The 22,179-nt window shown below is 35.3% G+C and overlaps 1 protein-coding gene across 1 annotated transcript in view; it reads right to left on the reverse strand.

Moving 5' to 3' along the window:
* Positions 1–22,179, reverse strand: part of LOC145243966 (leukocyte tyrosine kinase receptor-like) — a 491,379-nt gene that overhangs the window by 20,923 nt on the left and 448,277 nt on the right. Inside the window, exon 19 of the mRNA XM_080107096.1 lies at positions 1,391–1,492. Coding sequence (XP_079963222.1) covers positions 1,391–1,492 — 102 coding nt within the window. The remainder of the gene's footprint in view (positions 1–1,390; positions 1,493–22,179) is intronic.

Raw genomic sequence — 22,179 nt, forward strand, 5'->3', positions numbered from 1 at the left:
TTATTTTTGTTCCTATTCAGAGTGCTCCTTTTTTGGGTAGTTGGATGTTCCTCACATTAAAAACCGACCTTGTGTCTAACTCTGCTCTCGTGGGGAGACAAGTAAATAGAATCAATAAAAACGGCCTCTATCTAGAGAAAATTCTATTTACGCGTTTTTCTGTGGAAAAGGTTGACATCGGGTGGAAGTTACAGATCACGTATTTTCTGTGTGAACCTTTCTCTCTCTTGCTTAGCCGGCGAAATTTCAAGCAAAGAAGATCTGTCTGCGGCTCCCTTCAAGAAAGAGGGAGGTACGCACGGGGGTGGCTGATGTGGCGAATATGGGATATTTGTCTTTGTCTATCACGTATCCCATTTCTGCAACTGACCCTTTAAATAAATCTTGTTAAATACTAAGCAACAGATGTCGGAGTGAGTTTTATCGACAGATGACCAACAATCTGGATTCACAGCGACCACGACGATGACGACGCTGGTCACGCAGTAATTGGCACATCAGCTAATCAGAAGCTCGACGGATTTCTTTTTTATTTTGTGTACAGGCGATAAGTCAGAATACAATGGAACAAATACTACCCTTTAATAATGCCAGGTTTGTTTACCTGCCTTTTGAAACGACAAAATTAAATTAAGTTTTTATGGTAAATCTAAAACGTGGGCCTTTGTATGATCGAAAAGGTAGCCCGTCGAGATGCTCCCACGGATGAAAGTGCCTCTAGCGACAACCAATAATTCACTTGCTCCTGAAAGGAGGACAAAATTAGTAGACCTTTCGTCGCATTTGAAAGGGAGAGTAATGAATGGAATAGTAGTCCTCCCCCAACCTTCGGACAAAATATATTATTTAACTTGAAAGTCAAGCAGTCGAATTTGTTTAACCTTTTTTCTAACATTGTTCCTTAAAAAGAAAATGATTTTTGGAGTATGGTAAAAGTAATAATTTTAGTCCCAAAAATTTGTATCACACATTTGCACTAAACTAACTTGATTTCCTTTCAGAGTTCATGTAAATTGATTTCACATAAACTGCAAAAAATATTTATGCATATTTATGATAAAGTTATATTAAAAAAAATTAAATTGAAAGTAAATTCTATGTTCAACAGAATAAAGTTTTAGCAGAACTGTTTTTGATTTGCTAATGTTCATGCATGTTAAAATCGAATAATTCTTTTGTCAAGCCGTTTTAAATTACAAAGTTTTGTTTTGTCTGAGTGATGCGTAGAACCCAGCTTCTTTAAAACTCTCCCTAAGATTAATGCCTAGTCGCACCTCGATCTACTCCAGCTGGATATCATTAAAAAATTTTTTAATATCATTTGAAAAAGGGACACTACAACAATAGTAAGAATTATTTTTGTCAAATAATCTAGTAACGAGACACTCACCAAACGTCTGATTTACTGGTAAAAACACCGTCGAGAAATGCCTCCGGTGGCATCCACTTAACAGGAAGTAGCGCTCTTCCTGTCTTCCGGTAATAGTCAGATCTGAAATTAAAAAAAGTAAATTGGAAACTTTAAACGTATTTGAAAATAAATTTGAACAAATGGTTATTCTTTCATGTATTGCAGGGTGAATTGACAATTTATTAGTTCAGCAGTGATCAGATCGTTTCATTTTTGGCATTGGTATTGGTATCCCTGATATCTTGGATTGAGAATGCAAAACACCACTTCCTGTCGACGTAGATTTTGGTGGCATAGTAGGTTAAGCGGTTTGGGTGGCATAGTAGGTTAAGCGGTTAGGCTCGTCGGTCAACAATTCGATGTGTCATCTTAATTTTGAAATAACATTTGCAACAATCACACATTACAATTGTATCATGTACTGATTTACTTTGACGTAAATTGACATGTCTACCACTTGAGTAATTAGCCCACCAAGTAATCAGAAGCTCTGGCGTAGGAACACAAATCGACCGGTTTACACCAGAGCAAGTTCCATGACACTATATAATGGTTGACTGTTAGCTGTTCAAACCCTTTTTAACGCATATCAATGAAAAATATGCCGTCTGTTGATTAACTTTTGAAGTCATACAAAATTTCTATTGCAGCATACTATTATATTAATTATAATAGAGAAATACCATTCTCATTAAAGCATTTTCATCGGTCGACCACGCTTACAGCTGAAATAGCACTTTCGTTTTTAAAAGGATAGATTGAATAGAGGCATCTTAATAATGTAATTCTATCGACGCCCCTCCCCAAGTGTTGTGAAATAAAAGAGAGGAAATAATACAACAAAATGAGGAAATAAGTTTATCAACAGAACAATGATATTGAAAGTTGTTCACCAAGGTACACAAAAGGCAACTGAAATAGTATTATAAATCAAGGTGTGGTATTAATTGTGACCTAGAAGCATGCCAATCCCTCGGAAAAGACATTGTACTGATAGGAAGACGAGACAATTCATCTGCAACAGAATTATCTGAATCTGATATGTGAAGTATATTGCTTGAAAACTACCAAATGAAATCTAAATGTCGAACATCATTGGGTGAATATTTATCCGACTTAAAACATAGCCGGAGCATAATAAGACGATGGTTTGTGTAAATGGCAAATCTACAACCCTTAAATATGTGATAGAAATGTTTAATTGCCTCGTAAATAACAAAAAAAAAAAAAATGCGATATCGAGTTTTAGTAAGCGTTAATTGACGAAAAAATTAAAAGAGTGATTGGACTTTCTGCTTTTAACGATGTTGTTAAACTGCTGAACTGCATCGGCTGAAAAACTAAATTCTTTCATAACCAAGCTTCTGGGTTTGACCTTTACTCCTGATCTAAAATGGAACACGTACATCAAATCTGTTGCCAGGGACACTGGGAAAATGGTGGGATCCTTCTACCGCTCCAGAAGATATCTCACTACTGATGCAATTCTCTATCTTTATAAAAGCCAAGTACGTCCAAGGATGGAGTACTGCTGCCACATCTGGGCAGGACCTGCTAAAACAGCCTATCCTGCCTTGACAGAATACAAAATAGACTTCGTGGTTTAGTGGGGATGCCCCTTTCTCTTCCCTGCAACTTCTCTCCCACAGAAGAGACGTTGCAAGCCTGTCTTTGTTTTATCGCTATTTCCATGGCAGGTGTTCGTCTGAGCTCCAATCCCTCGTCCCCCCTCGCCAATCTTTCACGAGAAACACCCGTCTGGCTGAAACTACTGTCAATAATTTTCCCCACTCTTTATCTGTGCCTAAATCCAAACGTAGATTCCATGAGCAAAGCTTCTTTCTTAGAACTGCACGCCAGTGGAACTCTCTGCCGATTGCCTGTTTCTCACCTAACTACAACTTGGACGTCTTCAAGCCCAACATAAACAAAGTCCTGTCAAACTACCCCCTTAAGTAAGACACTCTATCAAAACCCCCAATACTAATGATTACTACAATACTATCTCATTGATTATTGTACACGCAATAACCCTTATCCCTGAGTGGCCTTCGGGCCTTGATAAGTGGTGACCCCCATGTAAAAAAAGGCAAATTTAGCATAAGGTGCGACAGACAAAATTTCTTCTTGGGATTTTTAAAAAAATGATAGCTTCTATTGATTTTTCTATTTATTTTTTTGTTCAGTTAAAAAAGCAGTAATATTCGCGATGTGCGAGATGAAGGATCTATAATAATTTAATCTATAATAATAATAATCGCGAATATTACTGCTTTTTTAACTGAACAAAAAAATAAATAGAAAAAACAATAGAAGCTATCATTTTTTTAAAAATCCCAAGAAGAAATTTTGTCTGTCGCACCTTATGCTAAATTTGCCTTTTTCAAACTCCTCGGCCTAACAGCTCGATCTCACACACACACACACACACACACACACACACACACACACACACACACACACACACACACACACACACACACACACACACACACACACACACACACACACACACACACACACACACACACACACACACACACACACACACACACACACACACACACACACACACACACACACACACACACACACACACACACACACACACACACACACACACACACACACACACACACACACACACACACACACACACACACACACACACACACACACACACACACACACACACACACACACACACACACACACACACACACACACACACACACACACACACACACACACACACACACACACACACACACACACACACACACACACACACACACACACACACACACACACACACACACACACACACACACACACACACACACACACACACACACACACACACACACACACACACACACACACACACACACACACACACACACACACACACACACACACACACACACACACACACACACACACACACACACACACACACACACACACACACACACACACACACACACACACACACACACACACACACACACACACACACACACACACACACACACACACACACACACACACACACACACACACACACACACACACACACACACACACACACACACACACACACACACACACACACACACACACACACACACACACACACACACACACACACACACACACACACACACACACACACACACACACACACACACACACACACACACACACACACACACACACACACACACACACACACACACACACACACACACACACACACACACACACACACACACACACACACACACACACACACACACACACACACACACACACACACACACACACACACACACACACACACACACACACACACACACACACACACACACACACACACACACACACACACACACACACACACACACACACACACACACACACACACACACACACACACACACACACACACACACACACACACACACACACACACACACACACACACACACACACACACACACACACACACACACACACACACACACACACACACACACACACACACACACACACACACACACACACACACACACACACACACACACACACACACACACACACACACACACACACACACACACACACACACACACACACACACACACACACACACACACACACACACACACACACACACACACACACACACACACACACACACACACACACACACACACACACACACACACACACACACACACACACACACACACACACACACACACACACACACACACACACACACACACACACACACACACACACACACACACACACACACACACACACACACACACACACACACACACACACACACACACACACACACACACACACACACACACACACACACACACACACACACACACACACACACACACACACACACACACACACACACACACACACACACACACACACACACACACACACACACACACACACACACACACACACACACACACACACACACACACACACACACACACACACACACACACACACACACACACACACACACACACACACACACACACACACACACACACACACACACACACACACACACACACACACACACACACACACACACACACACACACACACACACACACACACACACACACACACACACACACACACACACACACACACACATATTAACTCGTCCGTACTGTCGCCTACTAATCGAAACCAAATATACAGGGTGTCCAAAAAGACACTGAAGGGTTTTGTACTTATATAGATACTTTATTTTTGACATCTTGATATAATTTTAACACAATTTGACTAAGACATTGGGAAATTAAAAAAGAAATGCAAAATTTAGACAATCTTTATTTATGAAAAATAATATCTTTTAAATGTTGCCCATTTTCAGCTTCGCATATTTGTGATCTTTCCAAAACATTATTAATGACAGATTGCAGAATCTTTGGATTGCGATTTAACTCTTTTATTTCGTTCCTGATGTTTTCTTTCAATTCTTACATGATTTAGGGTGTCCAAAAAGCCACTGCAAGAATTGAAGAAAATACCCGGAACGAAATAAGGGATTTAAATCGCAATCCAGAGATTCTGCAATCTGTCAAGAATAATGTTTTGGAAAGAGCATATATATGCGAAGCTGAAAATGAGCAGCATTTAAGACATTTTTCAAATGAAAATCGACTCTTATTAATAATTTTTATTCAAATGTAAATTTTCTAATTGAGCGGGGAAGTTTGGATTACGATTTATTCAGACCCGTGAATAATTATGGAATAAGATATTCTCAGTTATGACTAGGGCTATGACAACAGATTTATTCTTTTCATTGTTTTGACTCTTGAGTATATATCTGACACAGATGCAGTTAATCAACCGAGAACCACATCACTGTGTATAAAAGCATATAAGATATCAATTAATACACACTCGAGAGTCAAGACAATGAAAAGAATATGCTGTTGTTATAGCCCTAGTAAAGATCCCTCCATTGTTTTGCAAGGACTCTTAAACTGTGAACAAACAATTTATGTAAGCTTCCAATTTAAAACATAATAAAATATTTCTTTAGTAAACGCATGTTTTTATACTCAGAATATTTCGTTTGTGTTTGTCATATGACATTTCTCTCGCTTGTGCATGGCATAAAACTGTTTTCTTGAAAATGTATCCCTAAAATCTGTGCTAAAATAAACCAGAACCCTAAAAAGGGTCTTCCAAAAACACTCGATGATAAGGATTAATGAGATGGATCGAGCGATGCCTCAGTTCAGCCATAAGAGACAATGGATACCCCCTGTAAGGGTAGCTGCGCGTGTAATTGTGAAGCAAGAGTTGCGGAAGTACAATCATACTTCTAAATCGGCACTGCTCGAATCCAGTAGCAAGATGTCCAGGACGACTGAAACAATGCCGAGATAAGCGGAGAGCACATACAGAACAGGAAATTTCCAATTGGTTACCCATTTTAATACTGACCAGGCTCAACGTTGCTTAACTTCGGTTATCTAACGGGAACCGGTGTGTCAACATGAGATGGATAAATTGGCAGTTAAATGATGAATATTAGAAGATGATGGAAAACATCAGCCTACACAAAGAAGAACAATTCAATCCCCTTTTACCAGAAACCTATCCCATAGAAGGCGAGACTAAAATGACACAATAGCACGAAACGAGAGCTATGAAGCTTTTTGTTTTTGTACATGTTATAAGTATTATTTCACTCCCCGCGATGAATTTTTGTAAACTTTTGTAAATATAAAATATTAAAAAAATAAATTGGAAATCACGTAAATAGAAGCAAACCATAGAGAGAATGTGGTATTTTTTGCAAAAGTAACTGACAAATTGTAATACCACCGACCGTCTCTTTTTCCAACAAAACTTCATGTCTAATTCAACGAATAAACTCTTATTACATTTATGGAAACATATTTTTGTAATTATATCATAATGAACATGTGTGACATTTGTAGAAACATTGATATAATTGTATTATTTGTTTTTGTTTAAAAATATCAACAAAAAATAACAAAAATAACACCTGAAACATCGGTTGAACTTAGAACTTTCATAATGACGTCATATGTTTTTTTTCGAAATCATTTATATGAAACTTTATGATATTGCATTCTCGGAAATGTCACTGACTTTAATAGAAAAATATCCATCCTTTCAGATGCTAATCTTTTTGCACTCTTATTAATACCAAACAAGGCTGATTGCCATTTGAAGCTAGGGGTTCCTATGTGTGACTATGCCTCTAGGAGCACTATGTGGGGAGTTGAGCAGCTAGATATCTGTTCGTATTGCATTTAAATTTCTGCACGTTATCTATCTAGGAACCTTAACAGTGAAGGGGTGGGATATTGTTTAATAAAGTTAATATATGTGAAGACATCTCAGACGCAGTCTAAAAATTGGAAGGGACGGGCCGTCATGAACAGTGAGCACGATAAGGAATGTTAATTTTTTTGTTAATATTTAACTGGAAGTAGCTCAACGTAACGAGATGGATGAATTATAAAGAATATTTAAATAGGAAATCGTAGTCTTATTCTTTCGGCCAACGTATAGGCTCATCTTCTTTACAGAAAAGACATTGCGAGTCTTCTAGACAATAGCAGAGTTAAAAGTGTTAATTATCATCTATCGATCTATATATCTGTCTATCTATATATTTATGTAATTATTATCTAATTAACATCAAGATCAGTGGCCGGAAGTGACGTGTCCATGCTTCCGGTTTTTGAGAAGTTAGGAAAGTTTGGTTGAGTTGGATTTTCAGACGTGGAAGAGAGCGGTTGGGTAAAACGGTACCCTTCCTCCGAGAGGGAGGTGACGTGTTTCAATTAGCAGAAACCCAGAGGTCAGATATTCACTCCCATTCTTGTGCGTAACGACATCTGAGAATTCAAATTAAATCTTCATATAAAACTAATTATCGTCTTGGGTCGTTTGAAACGTCTTTCTCCAACAGGTTCTAGTTTCCCCAAGGACGGATGACATCCCCAGGTAAGGCCAAAAGACAGGTGACCAAAGAAATTTAAAAGGTATGTCGTAAATACATGCCTGACACACGCGCACAGCAAAAACACCAAGAAACAGACTGTTACATCTATAATATAAATCTCATCTGTCTGTTTAAATGTATGTATGTATGTATGTATGTATGTATGCATTGTTGGTTAGTTGGTTGGTTGTTTTATTTTACCAGCATATCGACCGTTGGGTCATTTAATACTGAAGACCATTTTCATTTGTTTTATTTACTTATTTATTTCAAAAGGTTTATTTGTTTAGTTTTTTGGAATTGGTACAAGGTTATCTGTTTTAATTTAAAGGTTTTTTTTTTAGAAAGGCTTGATGTTATATTTTTAGGTATAGTCTGATTTCTCTCAGAAATGAGAGAATTTTGTCTGTGGAGGTGTTTTTAAAAATGTCCTTCATATTGTTGGATTTTAGGTGACGTATGTTTTATTGCGCAGGTCTTCTGACATGTTAGGCATTGTGGTGGTTGCTCTTGCCTGAGCGTGTAGGAGTGAGTAAGGTTTGTGTGGCCAATGTGTGTTCTGGCTATAACCACTTGTTCTTTTCTTGATTTTTGTGGGGATGGTCCCCATTCTCCCAAGGTAAGTTTAATCTGGAAAAGATTATTAATTGTGTTATTTTTTCAGAGCTGTTGCCATTTTGCATAAAACAGTTATTGATTTCGTATTTTAAGTCTGTGTAAGGAATATTTACCGGTTCAGGGTTTAGGTTTAAAGCTGATTTGGGTGCTAAGTCTGCTCTTTCATTACATTTCACTCCGATATGGCTTGGAATCCATCACATGATTACCTTTTGTGGATAGTCATTGAGTTTAATCTGTTCAATAGTTTGGTCATTAGTGGGTTCTCGGGCTTTATATTATTTAATGATGATAGAACAGAAAGTGAATCTGAGAAAATTATAATTTTCTTGAGTTTGTTCTTTGTTAGGATGTTGACAGCAAGATCGATAGCACAGACTTCTCCGGTAAAAATGGAGCTTTCAGTTAGTAGTTCCTTCTGTGGGTTGTTCGCTTTATAATAGCTGCGCATGCTGTCCTGTTGTGGTCCTTAGATCCATCTGTGTCGATGTGCAGATGTGCAGATGATCGGGGTATGTCGCGGATTTTGCCTTGGGGAGTTTACTTAATTCGAAGATCACTTTGGTTTTTGAGTATACAAGGTGGAATTTCAGACAGAGTATGTTCATGGATATTTATAATTGTTATCTCTGATTCTTGCAATATTGTTTTCATTCGTAGGCTGAAGGGGTTTATAGCCTTTTCTTTCGCTTCGAATAGTTCACTGTATCTTGGATGAAATTATATTATATACAGAACTGTTTGAGCATAATTTTAGTTTAGTATAGTATTGGGTAGCTAATTTATAGCTCCTTATATCTACTGCTATCTCATTGGCCTCTACGTGTAGACTTTCCAGTGGGGACGTCCTGAAGACTCATAGTGCTAGTTTCAACTCTCCATGGTCGATCGGGTTTAGTGTCTTTAAGTTCTTCTAGTCGATCGATAAATGAAACATCCATAATCAAGTTTTTATCTGATCAATGACCTGTATAGTTTCAGAAGGGGTTTTGATCTTCACCCCATTCTGTGTGGGCTATAATGCGCAGCAGCTGCAGTCTTTTATTGCAGTTTGTTTTCAGGTTCTTCAGGTGGGGGACAAATGTCAGTTTTTTATAAAATTTCAAACCTAGGAATTTATATTCGTCTACAATGGGAATTTCTGTATTTTCAAGTTTCAAACATGGGTCGTTATAGAGTTTCCTCATTTGTACACATTTGGCTTTTGTTTCAGAGAATTTATATCAATTTTATATTGTCCACCTTTTTAATCTATTTAGGCATTGTTGGAGCTTGCGCTCTATATGCATATATTTTGACCCGCAATATATCAGGAGGTCATCCACATATAGAGATCCGTCAACACTGGGAGTTAGGCATATCGTTATGTTATTTATTTTAATACTAAACATAGTTACAGATAGTATACTTATTTAGGGGACTCCCTCTTCTTGGATGTTGGTGTCTGAATAGGTTGATCCAATGCGGACTTTATATTTGCGATCTGATAAGAAGCCCTTTATGAATTGTAGTAGTCTGCCTTTTAGATTAAGGTCGTTAAGATATCTCAATATTCTAAATTTCCAGGTAGAGTCGTATGCTCTCTCCTAGTCAAAGAAGATTGCTGAGAGGTGTTCGTTCCTTATAAATGATTCTCTTAGGGCTGTTTCTAAGCGAATCAGGCGATCGATTGTACTTCATTTGTTACAAAAACCGCACTGTGGGTTAGAAATAATGTTGTTGGATTCTAAATACCACACTAGTCTGTCATTAACTATTCTCCCCATTATTTTACACAAGCAACTGGTTAGTGAAATTAGTCTATAGTTTTGCAGGTTCAAGTTTCCTTTTCCTGGTTTGGGGATTGCTATTATTGTGATCAATCTCCGTATATCTAAGAATTGGCCTTCTGTCCATATTTTATTAAAGATTCTTAATGGGAGTATTAATGTTTCAGTAGGTAGTTGTCTCAGGAATTCGTATGAATTTCATCTGGTCCTACAGCGGTGTTATGGGATATTCTGATGACATCTTTTAGTTACGTTAGTGAAAGGACTTTATTATAGTTTTCAAGTTTTTTTTTGATTTGAAGTTGAGTTTATATTTCTCTACATTTTGTTTGATCGTTGTAAATTTTGTACTGTAGTTTTTGTTAGAAGAATTTTGTGAAAAGGTTTCAGCTAGTAAGTCTGCTATATTTTTTTATCAGCTATGCTAGAGTTATTTATGACGAGAGGTTTTATTGGTGTGATTTTTTGTTTACCTGTAATGTTTTGGATCATTTTCTATATTACTCTTAGTTCAATGGAGGAATTCAGTTTGCTGTCGTAATTTTGCCAGCATTCTTTTTTTTTTTCTGTTCTTATAACTCTACGGGCTTTAGCTCTGTTTTGCTTGTATTGTATAAGATTTGGAGTAGGTTGTTTCTGGAAATTTTTAAGGGCAGCTTTCCGTAGTTTGAAAGCTTTTTGGCATTTAGTGTCGAACCAGGGTCTGTTGTGTTTATTGGTTGTTGAGGTTTTTGGGATGAACTCATTTGCTATTTCTATTAGTGTTTTCGTAAAAGATTCTATTGTGTCATGGTTAGTTTCGGTGTGGTTCAACCTAGTTTTGCATTATTCCTTGAATATTTGCCAGTTGGCAATAGGTTCTATTGTGGATGTTTTTGACTATTGGGGTCGGAGCTTTCAATTAGAATTGGAAAGTGGTCGCTGCCACAGGTATTGTTATGTGCACTCCAAACGAAATCCAGATATATTGTGGGGTCACACATGCTTATGTCATTGGCGGAGTGATTTCCATTAGATGGATTGATGTATGTAGGTGAACCGTTGTTAAGCAGGCATATATCATTTTTGTTGATCATCTCTTATATTGTTCTACCTTTTTTTTTATTAGTGTCTTTACACCCACATAGTATCTTGTGACTATTCAAGTCACTTAACATGATAAAGGGTTTGGCAAGTTGGTCGATTAGTTTTTTCAATTCGTCTTTGTCTATATCATCGTTTGGTGGGATATATATATAGAGCATACTGTTATTGTTTTGTGCAGAGTGGCCTTGATGGCAATTGTTTGGATATTTTTGGTCATATTTATTTTACTGTGGGGTGTGTCATTTCGGATCAGAATTGATACTCCCCCTGAGGCTCTGCCTCCGGAATTATGGGTGTAGTTGAAGGATTGTAAGTTCTTGATGTTGATGCTGTCGTGTTTCAGAAGGCAGATTATTGTAGGTTGTAGTTGTAGTTCATTCATATTTGCTTTCAAACCACGACAGTTCCATTGGATTAGTTTTTTTACCCATGGTTGGTAGTTTGGTTTTAAGCTTTGTCCTGTGGTAGTTTTTTTTCTCTAGTAAGAACATAGATTTTAGAAGAAGGAGAGTTGGTTTGGTTTGTTTATATATATATATGCTTAGATGACATACTTTGTTGTTGTTTTTAGTTGTACGTGTCTGATCTTTGTTCCTCCAAATCCATTCTCTCAAATTTGTTTTGTGTTGTGACTCTTGATCTGGAGGTGAAGCGTGATCTGTTTATTTTACTTTTTACTTCCTTATTGGGTGAGGTTTTGTCGGGTTATTTTGGAACTTGTTTTTTTTCCGTAAGAAGGTGTTTCTATAGATGGTGTCGTTTCTTGAGATTTTATGTTTTTTAGGGTGAGTGGGTTTTAGTTTGGAAGCTTTGTTTTGGTTATAATCTTTGTTATATAGTCTTTGCTTTCTGTGATGATTTGTTTCATAGTTTTCTTTGAATCTTCTATTAGTTCTTTAATTTCATTGATTAGTTTTGTGAAGACTTCGATTTTTATGCTGGAAAAGTTTGTTTTTGTCGTATTATTATTTAGTTCAGAGTTAGACTGTATATTTATTTTTGTTATATCAACGTATTTTGTGTTTTCTGCAAGTTTACGGGCTTCTAAAAAGTTATGTTTTTTGTGTGTTTTATTTAAAGAAATTTTTTTTCTTTTCTCCATTTTGACATTCCGTTGAATTTGCGCTATGATCCTGGTGACAGTTAACACATTTTGGTTCCTTTTGACAGTCATTGCGTATCTCATTATCTCCACATCTCCTGCAGATTGGTGGTCGTATACACCGGTCTTTTTGGTGTCCATAACGTTAGCAATTATGACACCTGAGTGGGTTTGGGATGTAAACTTCAGTATTTATTTTTTCATATCTTCTGAGTCTGAGCTTGTAGGGTCAGTGATTTAACTACGGTTCCTTTTTTTCTATGCTTGTTGTAGGCCATGTTGGAAGTTTATTTATTTTTCATCTCTCGTGCTCCCCTATGGTCCCATATGGGGGGTGTTGGGGGAAAACCCATTCTGCCGAATAGCAACAGGGATACATGAGGGGTATACTCTTCTCTTTGGTGGATCCAAGAACCTGCATTTCGTCCATTTTCACTAAAAGTTTATTTAGAGCCTCTTTTTAGTAAGAATATCAGTTTTCCAGTCATGTTAGATCTATTTGTTCAGCAAATCTCACCGCTTACTAAATCCATTTATTGTATAATGTGGAGAGCGTGAGTGCATTTTCTGACTAAAACTTTCGATAGACCCTACGAATAATGACAAACTTTGGATCATAATGAAGATCGGACTTTTGGGGGAAAAATATCGAAAAATTGGCCAAAACGATTAATGCTAAGTGTGGGAATTGCCCAGTTTTCTGCAAGGAGAGTCATAAAATTTTACAAAATTCTAACCTTATTTCTATTTAATTTTAATCATTTACAATGTTTTTATGTACATTTGAAATAATGCTTACTGATGTCACCGGATGTGACGTCAGCTCTCGATCATGGCGACTTTTCATACTTTCATAAAGCGTCTGCTTCAGGGTAAATTGATATTATAACTGAGATTAAAATACTGATTTCTACGTAAAAATAATGGTACAAACGTGATTATCGCCTTGCAAATAGTAAAATACCAAAGTATCACGAAAATCGATAAGGCAGAAAAAAATTCTTGAAAATAATTTAGCGATATGAAGATCGAAATATCAGTTGCTCTGTTTTTAAAAAGAAAACAATGGATTTTAATATGAAACTCTAAACTGCCGAGTCATGATCCCAAACATTATATATGCTATTGTTCATTCTACTACGGTGGGAAGGAGGGATCATATGAGCTAATCAACGTTTATTTCTCTAAAGCTTTATGCATATAGATTTTAATATTATAGTAAATCTGAGTTAATAGATTGGCGATTGTTTAATGACAAAATCCTCCCAGTCATAATCTCCTCCTTCTTTTCGAGTAGGGGGATGATAGTCTGACGTGTTTATTTCCGGTGGTGACACCATTATCTTCTATTAAAAAAGATGCATATATTTATGATGTACTACATTAACATAAGATAGCATATTCCAACAATCACGTGGATGAGCTGCTGATTCCAAAAATCAGGTAAATGGATCAAGTGCACGCCAAGGGCTTATTTGTAACATTTCAAAAATTACGTAAATAGATCAAGTAATGCTGAGTTTATATTTTCGTCTGTAATGTCCTCATGGCAGTAATTGTAAAAACTCTTCTAAAGAAGGGAGGATTAAAGTCACTGGAATGCTGAGACTGATAATACACTCAGAAATTCATGTTGAAGCAATGGTTGCCTAATCACTAACTGTGTTAACGTTTTTATGTATTAATATTGAAAATTTACTGAACCAGTTTACAATTTAAACATTACTTTATTTCATGTATATTTTAAACAGCGAGGTGGGGGATATGAAATCAGTCCCGGAAATGGCTGAAACCGTTTACAAGTTTAATATTACTTTATTTCATGTATATATTAAACAGTGGAGTGGGGAATATGAAGTCAGTCCCGGAAATGACTGAAACATATTACGTTTGAGACATTACTTTATTTCATGCATATTTTTAATAGTAGGATGGAGGATATGAAACCAGTCTCGGAAATGGCTGAAACCGTTTACAAGTTAAACATTACTTTATTTCATGTATATATTAAACAGTGGAGTGGGGATATGAAATCATTCCCATAAATGGCTGAAACCGTTTACAAGTTAGACATTACTTTATTTCATGTATATTTTAACAGTGGTGTGGGGGATATGAAGTTATTCCCGGAAATTGCTGAAAAATTTTATGATTTGAACATTACTGGACAGAAGCTCACAGTATTAATGTTGGAGTCCCTCAGGGTTCCATTTTGGACCCAACTCTCTTCTTGATTTGCATTAATGATCTTCCAAATCACATCCTTACATGATTCATGAACACTTATGCTGATGACACTACCATCTATGGTAGCACATCTAAGACCGTAAACGACAAACGTTTAAACAGTTTTGTAAGTATGGACGCTAGTTCTGGTTGAGGTTTTTTAAGTACTATAATGAAATACCGTCAGGGCTGGTTGCTTTACTGAAATCAAAGTTTTGACGATTGTACACTCTTTAACCATTATCCTCGAGTGGCCCCTGGGTCTTGATAAGTGGTGTTGCCTATGTAAAAAATTACTGTATTTCATGCATATTTTAGCAGTGGTGTGGGGGGTATGAAGTCAGTCCCAGGATTGGATGAGATAGGTGGAAATATATACTAGCAGAATATCTAACGTCGCCTGGGATTGGATGAGAGAGGTGAAAATATATGCTAGTAGAATACCGGCTTCACCCGGGATTGAATGAGATTGATGGAAATATATACTAGCAGAATACTTGGCGTCGCCCGGGATTGAATGACATTGCTGGAAATATATACTAGTAGAATACTCTGTGTCACATGGTATTGAATGACATTGCTGGAAATATATACGAGCGGAATACCCGGTGTCACCCGCGATTGTATGAGATTGGTGGAAATGTTTACTAGCAGAATATATGCTAGCAGAATATCCGGCGTCGTCCGGGATTGAATGACATTTCTGAAAATATATTCTAGCAGAATATCCCGTGTCACTCGGGATTTAATAAGATTGATGGAAATATATACTAGCAGAATACCCGGCGTTATCCAAGATTGAATATCATTGCTGGGAATATATACTACAGAATACTAGGTGTAACCTGGTATTGAATGACATTGCTTGAAATATATTCTAGCAGAATACCCGGCGTCACCCGGGATTTAATGAGATTGATGGAAATATATACGAGCAGAATACCCGGCGTTACCCAAGATTGAATATCATTGCTGGGAATATATACTACAGAATACTTGGTGTCACCTGGTATTGAATGACATTGCTGGAAATATATTCTAGCAGAATACCCGGCGTCACCCAGGATTTAATGAGATTGATGGAAATATATACTAGCAGAATACCTGGCATCGCCTGGGATTGAATGAGATATGTGGAAATATATGCATGCAGAAGATTCGGCGTTGCCCTGCCATTATGGGTTATACATTACCTGCGCTCGTGAATGGAAAATATTTTCATATACGTGCTGTAAATTTTCTATCCCAAGGAAAGTTACAATTATTTTATACATGTGTAATACTCGTCCTAGGGTAGGTAAAATATACTTTTGAACGAAATAGCAAATGATAGATAGATAATAAAAATTCTTCTATCCTTAGAATAACTAATATGTTCAAAATCAACTTCTATTTTCTCGTTGTTTATACGGTCTCGAGCAACGCCGGGTAAGCCCTGCTAGTATATATATATATATATATATATATATATATATATATATATATATATATATATATATATTAAGGCCACATATGGTCCAAATAGTGAAGAACCATAGACATTCAGTTAGGCCACGTAACACAACGTCAACACACACACACACACACACACACACACACACACACACACACACACACACACACATACAACACATTTGGGTCCTTACAAATACACACATGTCGATTTTATACACCCTCGATATGATTATACAAAATGCCCTTTTCGATGTGTGACCTATTTTAGATTAAAATGATTAACACACATAAACCCCATTTTTTGTGATTATACAATATTCTCTCTTTGGTATGGTGACAATATAACAAGTCTATCATTGCTTTACCAATACTTTTAGGTGCTCGACTGAGCTTCAATCTATGCTCCCTTCTGTAAAAAATTCGCAACATATACTCGTCTAGCTACAACAACTATCAGCAATTTCTCTCACTCTCTATCTATGACTAAAACTAAACGGAAATTCCACGAGTAAAGTTTCTTTCTTAGAAATGTCTGTCTATGGAACACAATACAATGGGGCTGTTTCCCAACTAACTATAACCTTTTCAAGTCTTCTGTATATAAGTTCTTGTTGAATGGTCCTCTTATATAATTAAACCTTACTCAAGTTCCGCAATTACTGATTAGCATGGCGTTTTTAATTTCTACCCAGAACTCATTAACACTTATCTGAGAGTGGTCTCCAGGCCTTGATATGTGGTGACTGCCAAGTAAAAAGACTTTTGTTTCATCCAATACCCAGAAGAAGGCTCCACTGAAGAACGATGAAAATTAAGATCGATACATACCATTCGCCATAATTCTTACGTAAATTATTGAATCTATATTTTATCCACATTCAGTTGTCCTGTAATAACAATAATTATTATGGTTTATTATGTATTAAGGATATGTATGGTTGTTTTATTGCACATCAACACTTTTCGGATTATTTAAGGTCGAATCCAGTTTTTTTTTATGCCTTAAGTTTCTTATACTTTAAGTTTTTTTTTATATATCTTTACATATTTACACATGCTGCTTGGTTTGGTTGTTTTGTTGAGGAAACTTGTTCTTAATTTTGATTTTGCAGAAAATGATTGAGTTTGCAAGGGTAAATAAAAAAAAAAATACCCATAACACATATGTTTGGTGCATTTAAGGCCAGGAAGCCAGTATCATCAGACAGACTAATCTCGTAGTGGATATGTACATGCACAAAGGTACACATATTACAATATATATATATATATATATATATATATATATATATATATATATTATAATAAAGTTGTATGCCTATCTGTTTTTTGTTTACAATTAAAGATAAAATACCTTGTATCTAATATTATCTTAAATATCTTAAATGTGACTAAATGCATTACTTAGTAAAGTTTCGACCTGGTAACGTCGGGTATATACAGCTAGTATATATATATATATATATATATATATATATATATATATATATATATATAATAGTATAGCTAGTATATATATAGTATAGCTAGTATATATATAGTATAGCTAGTATATATATATATATATATATATATATATATATATATAAACCTCATAATTTATTATGCCATACCTGTTCACACTGAAACACTTATCACAATATTCTGTGGATCAATATTAAAAAAACTTGTTAAACTTTGTGACATATTTCCATTCTATGGGGGTCAGGTGCGAACGAACAACCCATAATTTTATTATACCATATTTCTTCAAACTGAAACATAATTATCAAAGTATGCTTACGCAGATAAATATGAAAAGTCTTTATTAAGGTTTGTGCCTATTTCTATTCTATGGAGGCCAGGCGCGAACGCAGACCCCACAATTTTATTATACCATCCCTATTTAAGTTAAAACATACTTAACAAAATATTATTATGTACATCTATATCAAAACACTTGTAAACGTTTTTTTTTGTAATTTTTAACATTTTTATTTCCATACTTTGTAGACCAAGCGCGTAAGCAGACCCCACAATTTTAATGAACCACCGTTCTGCCAGATCAAACATACCCATTACTGTGTTTCGATACATCTTCTATCATTATATGTAATCAGTTTTTTAAAATAGTCAACCATATAGGAGCCTATTCGTGACCAGACACACACGCACACACACAGACATTCAGCTTTATATTATAGAATATATATATATATATATATATATATATATATATATATATATATATATATATATATATATATATAGCAGGTGAAATCGTTTACGACAACGTTCAACACAAGAAGGGATTTTATATATACATATATATATATATAAGTCGCTGCCTGATGATATCTGTTGTTTGATTGAAACAAGTGGCTATTTGTAGCAGCAGGATGTGACCATGTTTATATAACAATAAACAAGTATTATCAGCTCTTTTTATTGAACACTATCTAACAACCTCGTTGAATTCATTAGTCCATTACTTTTGAATAAAAAACCCCGAGTATATATATATATATATATATATATATATATATATATATATATATATATATATATAGTCATCCACACACAACTGTTTCGCTGTATCACAGCTCTTCACTATGACTAGAGCAGCAGCTACTGCTTAACAAAGGTTCCTTAACCACGTTTACAAATGTTAATGTTCATCCAATTATATAATAAACACTGAAGTTTCGTCAAATATTTTGTTTTCAAGTATTTCAAGTAAATAGCTAGTTTATAATATTTTGCTCGATTAGGACGACAGATCGCAGATAAACATCTTGTAATTGCAACCCCATCATCTGCTGACAAACAAAAAGTAATAATTTTGATTCAACGTTTCCAAATGTAAGAATCGCTCTATGAATCAATAGGTCAACTATGGTGACTAATTGTAGTTGAAAAGAATCAAGAGTGAACAGAGGATCAACGACCGTACATAATAAACTTAACATTGGTAAACATTTGGGTTTTTCATTTTTCCTTCTATTTTCCGTTCTTCTTCTTCTTCTTCTTCTTCTTCTTCTTCATTTCCCAGAATATGAGTTCCGTAACAAAACCTAAAATAAACTAGCAATACGGAAGGCCTAATTGACTCTGACTTTGACAAATCAAGCGCATTTTCGGAAATGTAAAACGTTCAATTAATGACAAACAAAATTCACTCGATGTCATCTTTTCCATTTTTTTTTTGTAAATCAAATATATTTTCCATTTTTATGTGTCCAGTAATGGCCTAAAATGTATACAGATCACGAGTGTTACGGATATTTGATCGATAAATGCTTTTATCACACAAAGAAATATTGAATACAAAAATTACGAATAAATCGATAAGTAAAAAATAATTCAAGCTACAATTTTAAAACGGAAATTATTAATAAAAACAAACAAACAAAAACAGCGTGACAGACTGAACGACAACAGTTATAAAGAGGCGTCTCTAAAGACTAATCTATATATATCTATAAAGTGACAACGTCTGTGTGTGTGTACATTTCCCTACCAAATAACTCTGTCAATTTTCGGTCTAGAGACTCGAGATTTGATATAAGGAGTATTGAGATTTGGGAAAATCTTTTTAATCGATTTTCGGCCAGAAATTTGGCTGTCAAGAGGTCAAAGATCAACGATTTTACCTTTGAAATATATAATAATTATAATTTGATTTGAACTGAAAAAAATAAATGTTAAAGGGTTAAATTTTGGGTCTAAGTTTAAAAAAATTGACCTCTGCGGTCTCTACCAAATTATTCAGACAGTTTCTGGTGTAAACATTTGAAATTTTACATAAACTGTATTCAGAGATAGGGCAAACTTTTTAATTTGTTTGGGTCGGAAATTTGAGTTGCCAAGGAGTCAACGTTCAAAAGATTTGATCTTTGCTGTGTCTAGCAAACTACTCAGCCAATTTTGATTCGAAACATTTGAAATTTATGCATAACGAGTATTCAGACATGCGGCCAGCGTTTTAATCTGTTTTGAGGCGAAAATTTAAAGAGTTGACCTTTGCAGATTCTACCAAATTCCTTCGCCAACTTTGGGTCTAAAGACTTGAAATTTTAGATGTAGGTAACTTGGACATGGGTAATTTTTTTTATCTTAATTCCAAGCTTACTACAACATAGTCGTTTTCAAGTTCAATGTAAAAAATCCATGTTGAGCCATCCTCTTAAATGATCACATTCTCACAAATCACCTCCAACATTATCAGTCATCACAGCGTTGTCTCAATGTCTGCCTGATATGCATATAATTTTTATCCTCAAGTTGCCTTTCAGCCTTGATATCGTAAATAATGACACGTTAGTAAATATATGTATGAATCTGTGTACATTATACAATATATACAGTGTCTTAAAATTTGTCTAACATCACTCCGCTGAATGGCTTAATAAACAAAGAAGTGCGACTCTTAACGAAAGCACTTATCAGTAGTCAACGGTATTTTGGCCACTTTATCTCCCTATTTCGTGTGTTTGTTTTATTCTTCTCAGTTCCTGTGAAAAAATGTAATTTTTATTTAAAAGAAACAAAAAAGTGAAATGATATTTGGGTTTTACAATGAATTCTCTGGAAAAGTATTCAATGCTAAGTGCAAGAATGAAATGTAATATCTATTAAACAAGTTAGTACGATGCTTTAGTTAAAAAGCAAACAACCTTTCATTCATCTTTTTTCATTTAATTATTTAGTTTTTCTTTCATATTCATTTTTATTTCAACTTTTTCATTTAATTATATTCAATGCATTTTTTCCTACAAACATTTTTATTCATCTGTTTTTATTGTTATTCTATTTTAATATACTTAAATTTTAGTTTCTGTGAGCATTTAAAACTTTTTTAAATTCATTTTTTCATACGAGTATTTGGGACGCTAACACCACCGCAAAACATTTAACATTAAAAATATTTATTAAACAAATTCGACGACTTTTAAATGAAACAAAGTTTATAACATTGGCTAAAAGTGGAATTGCTCTAAAAATTAACTTTTAAAAGTCAAGTCTCTTTAGTTGGTTCGCTAGAGCATTTTTACCTAATGTTATAAACTTTGTTTCATTAAGAGGTTATCCAACTTGTTTAATAAATATTTTATTTCACTCTGCAATTAGTGTCATACACTTTTTCAGAGAATTCATTGTCAAGCCCAAATATCACCTTCTTTTTTGTTATTAATATTTTTGTAATATTAAATATTTTGCGTTGATTTGTCGTATGAAAATATGAAGTAAAGAAGTTTACAACTGTTAAAAAATTAAAATAAAAAACATTTTTTTAAAATTAAAGAACCGTACTAACAACTTTTACTAAGTTAAATCGTTACGAATCTATGTTAGTTTCGTATCGGGAATTTGCTGTGTTTATTTACATTCTAATTCTTCATTCCAAATTAAGGATCTCAATCTATTTTTTTTTAAATTTCCTTTTGTTCTCTCCTATTAAGATTTACGATTATCGGATATTTTAGAT

The sequence above is a fragment of the Euprymna scolopes genome, chromosome 22 (genome assembly GCF_053919585.1).
Source record: "Euprymna scolopes isolate OS-2025 chromosome 22, ASM5391958v1, whole genome shotgun sequence".
Lineage (NCBI taxonomy): Eukaryota > Metazoa > Mollusca > Cephalopoda > Sepiida > Sepiolidae > Euprymna > Euprymna scolopes.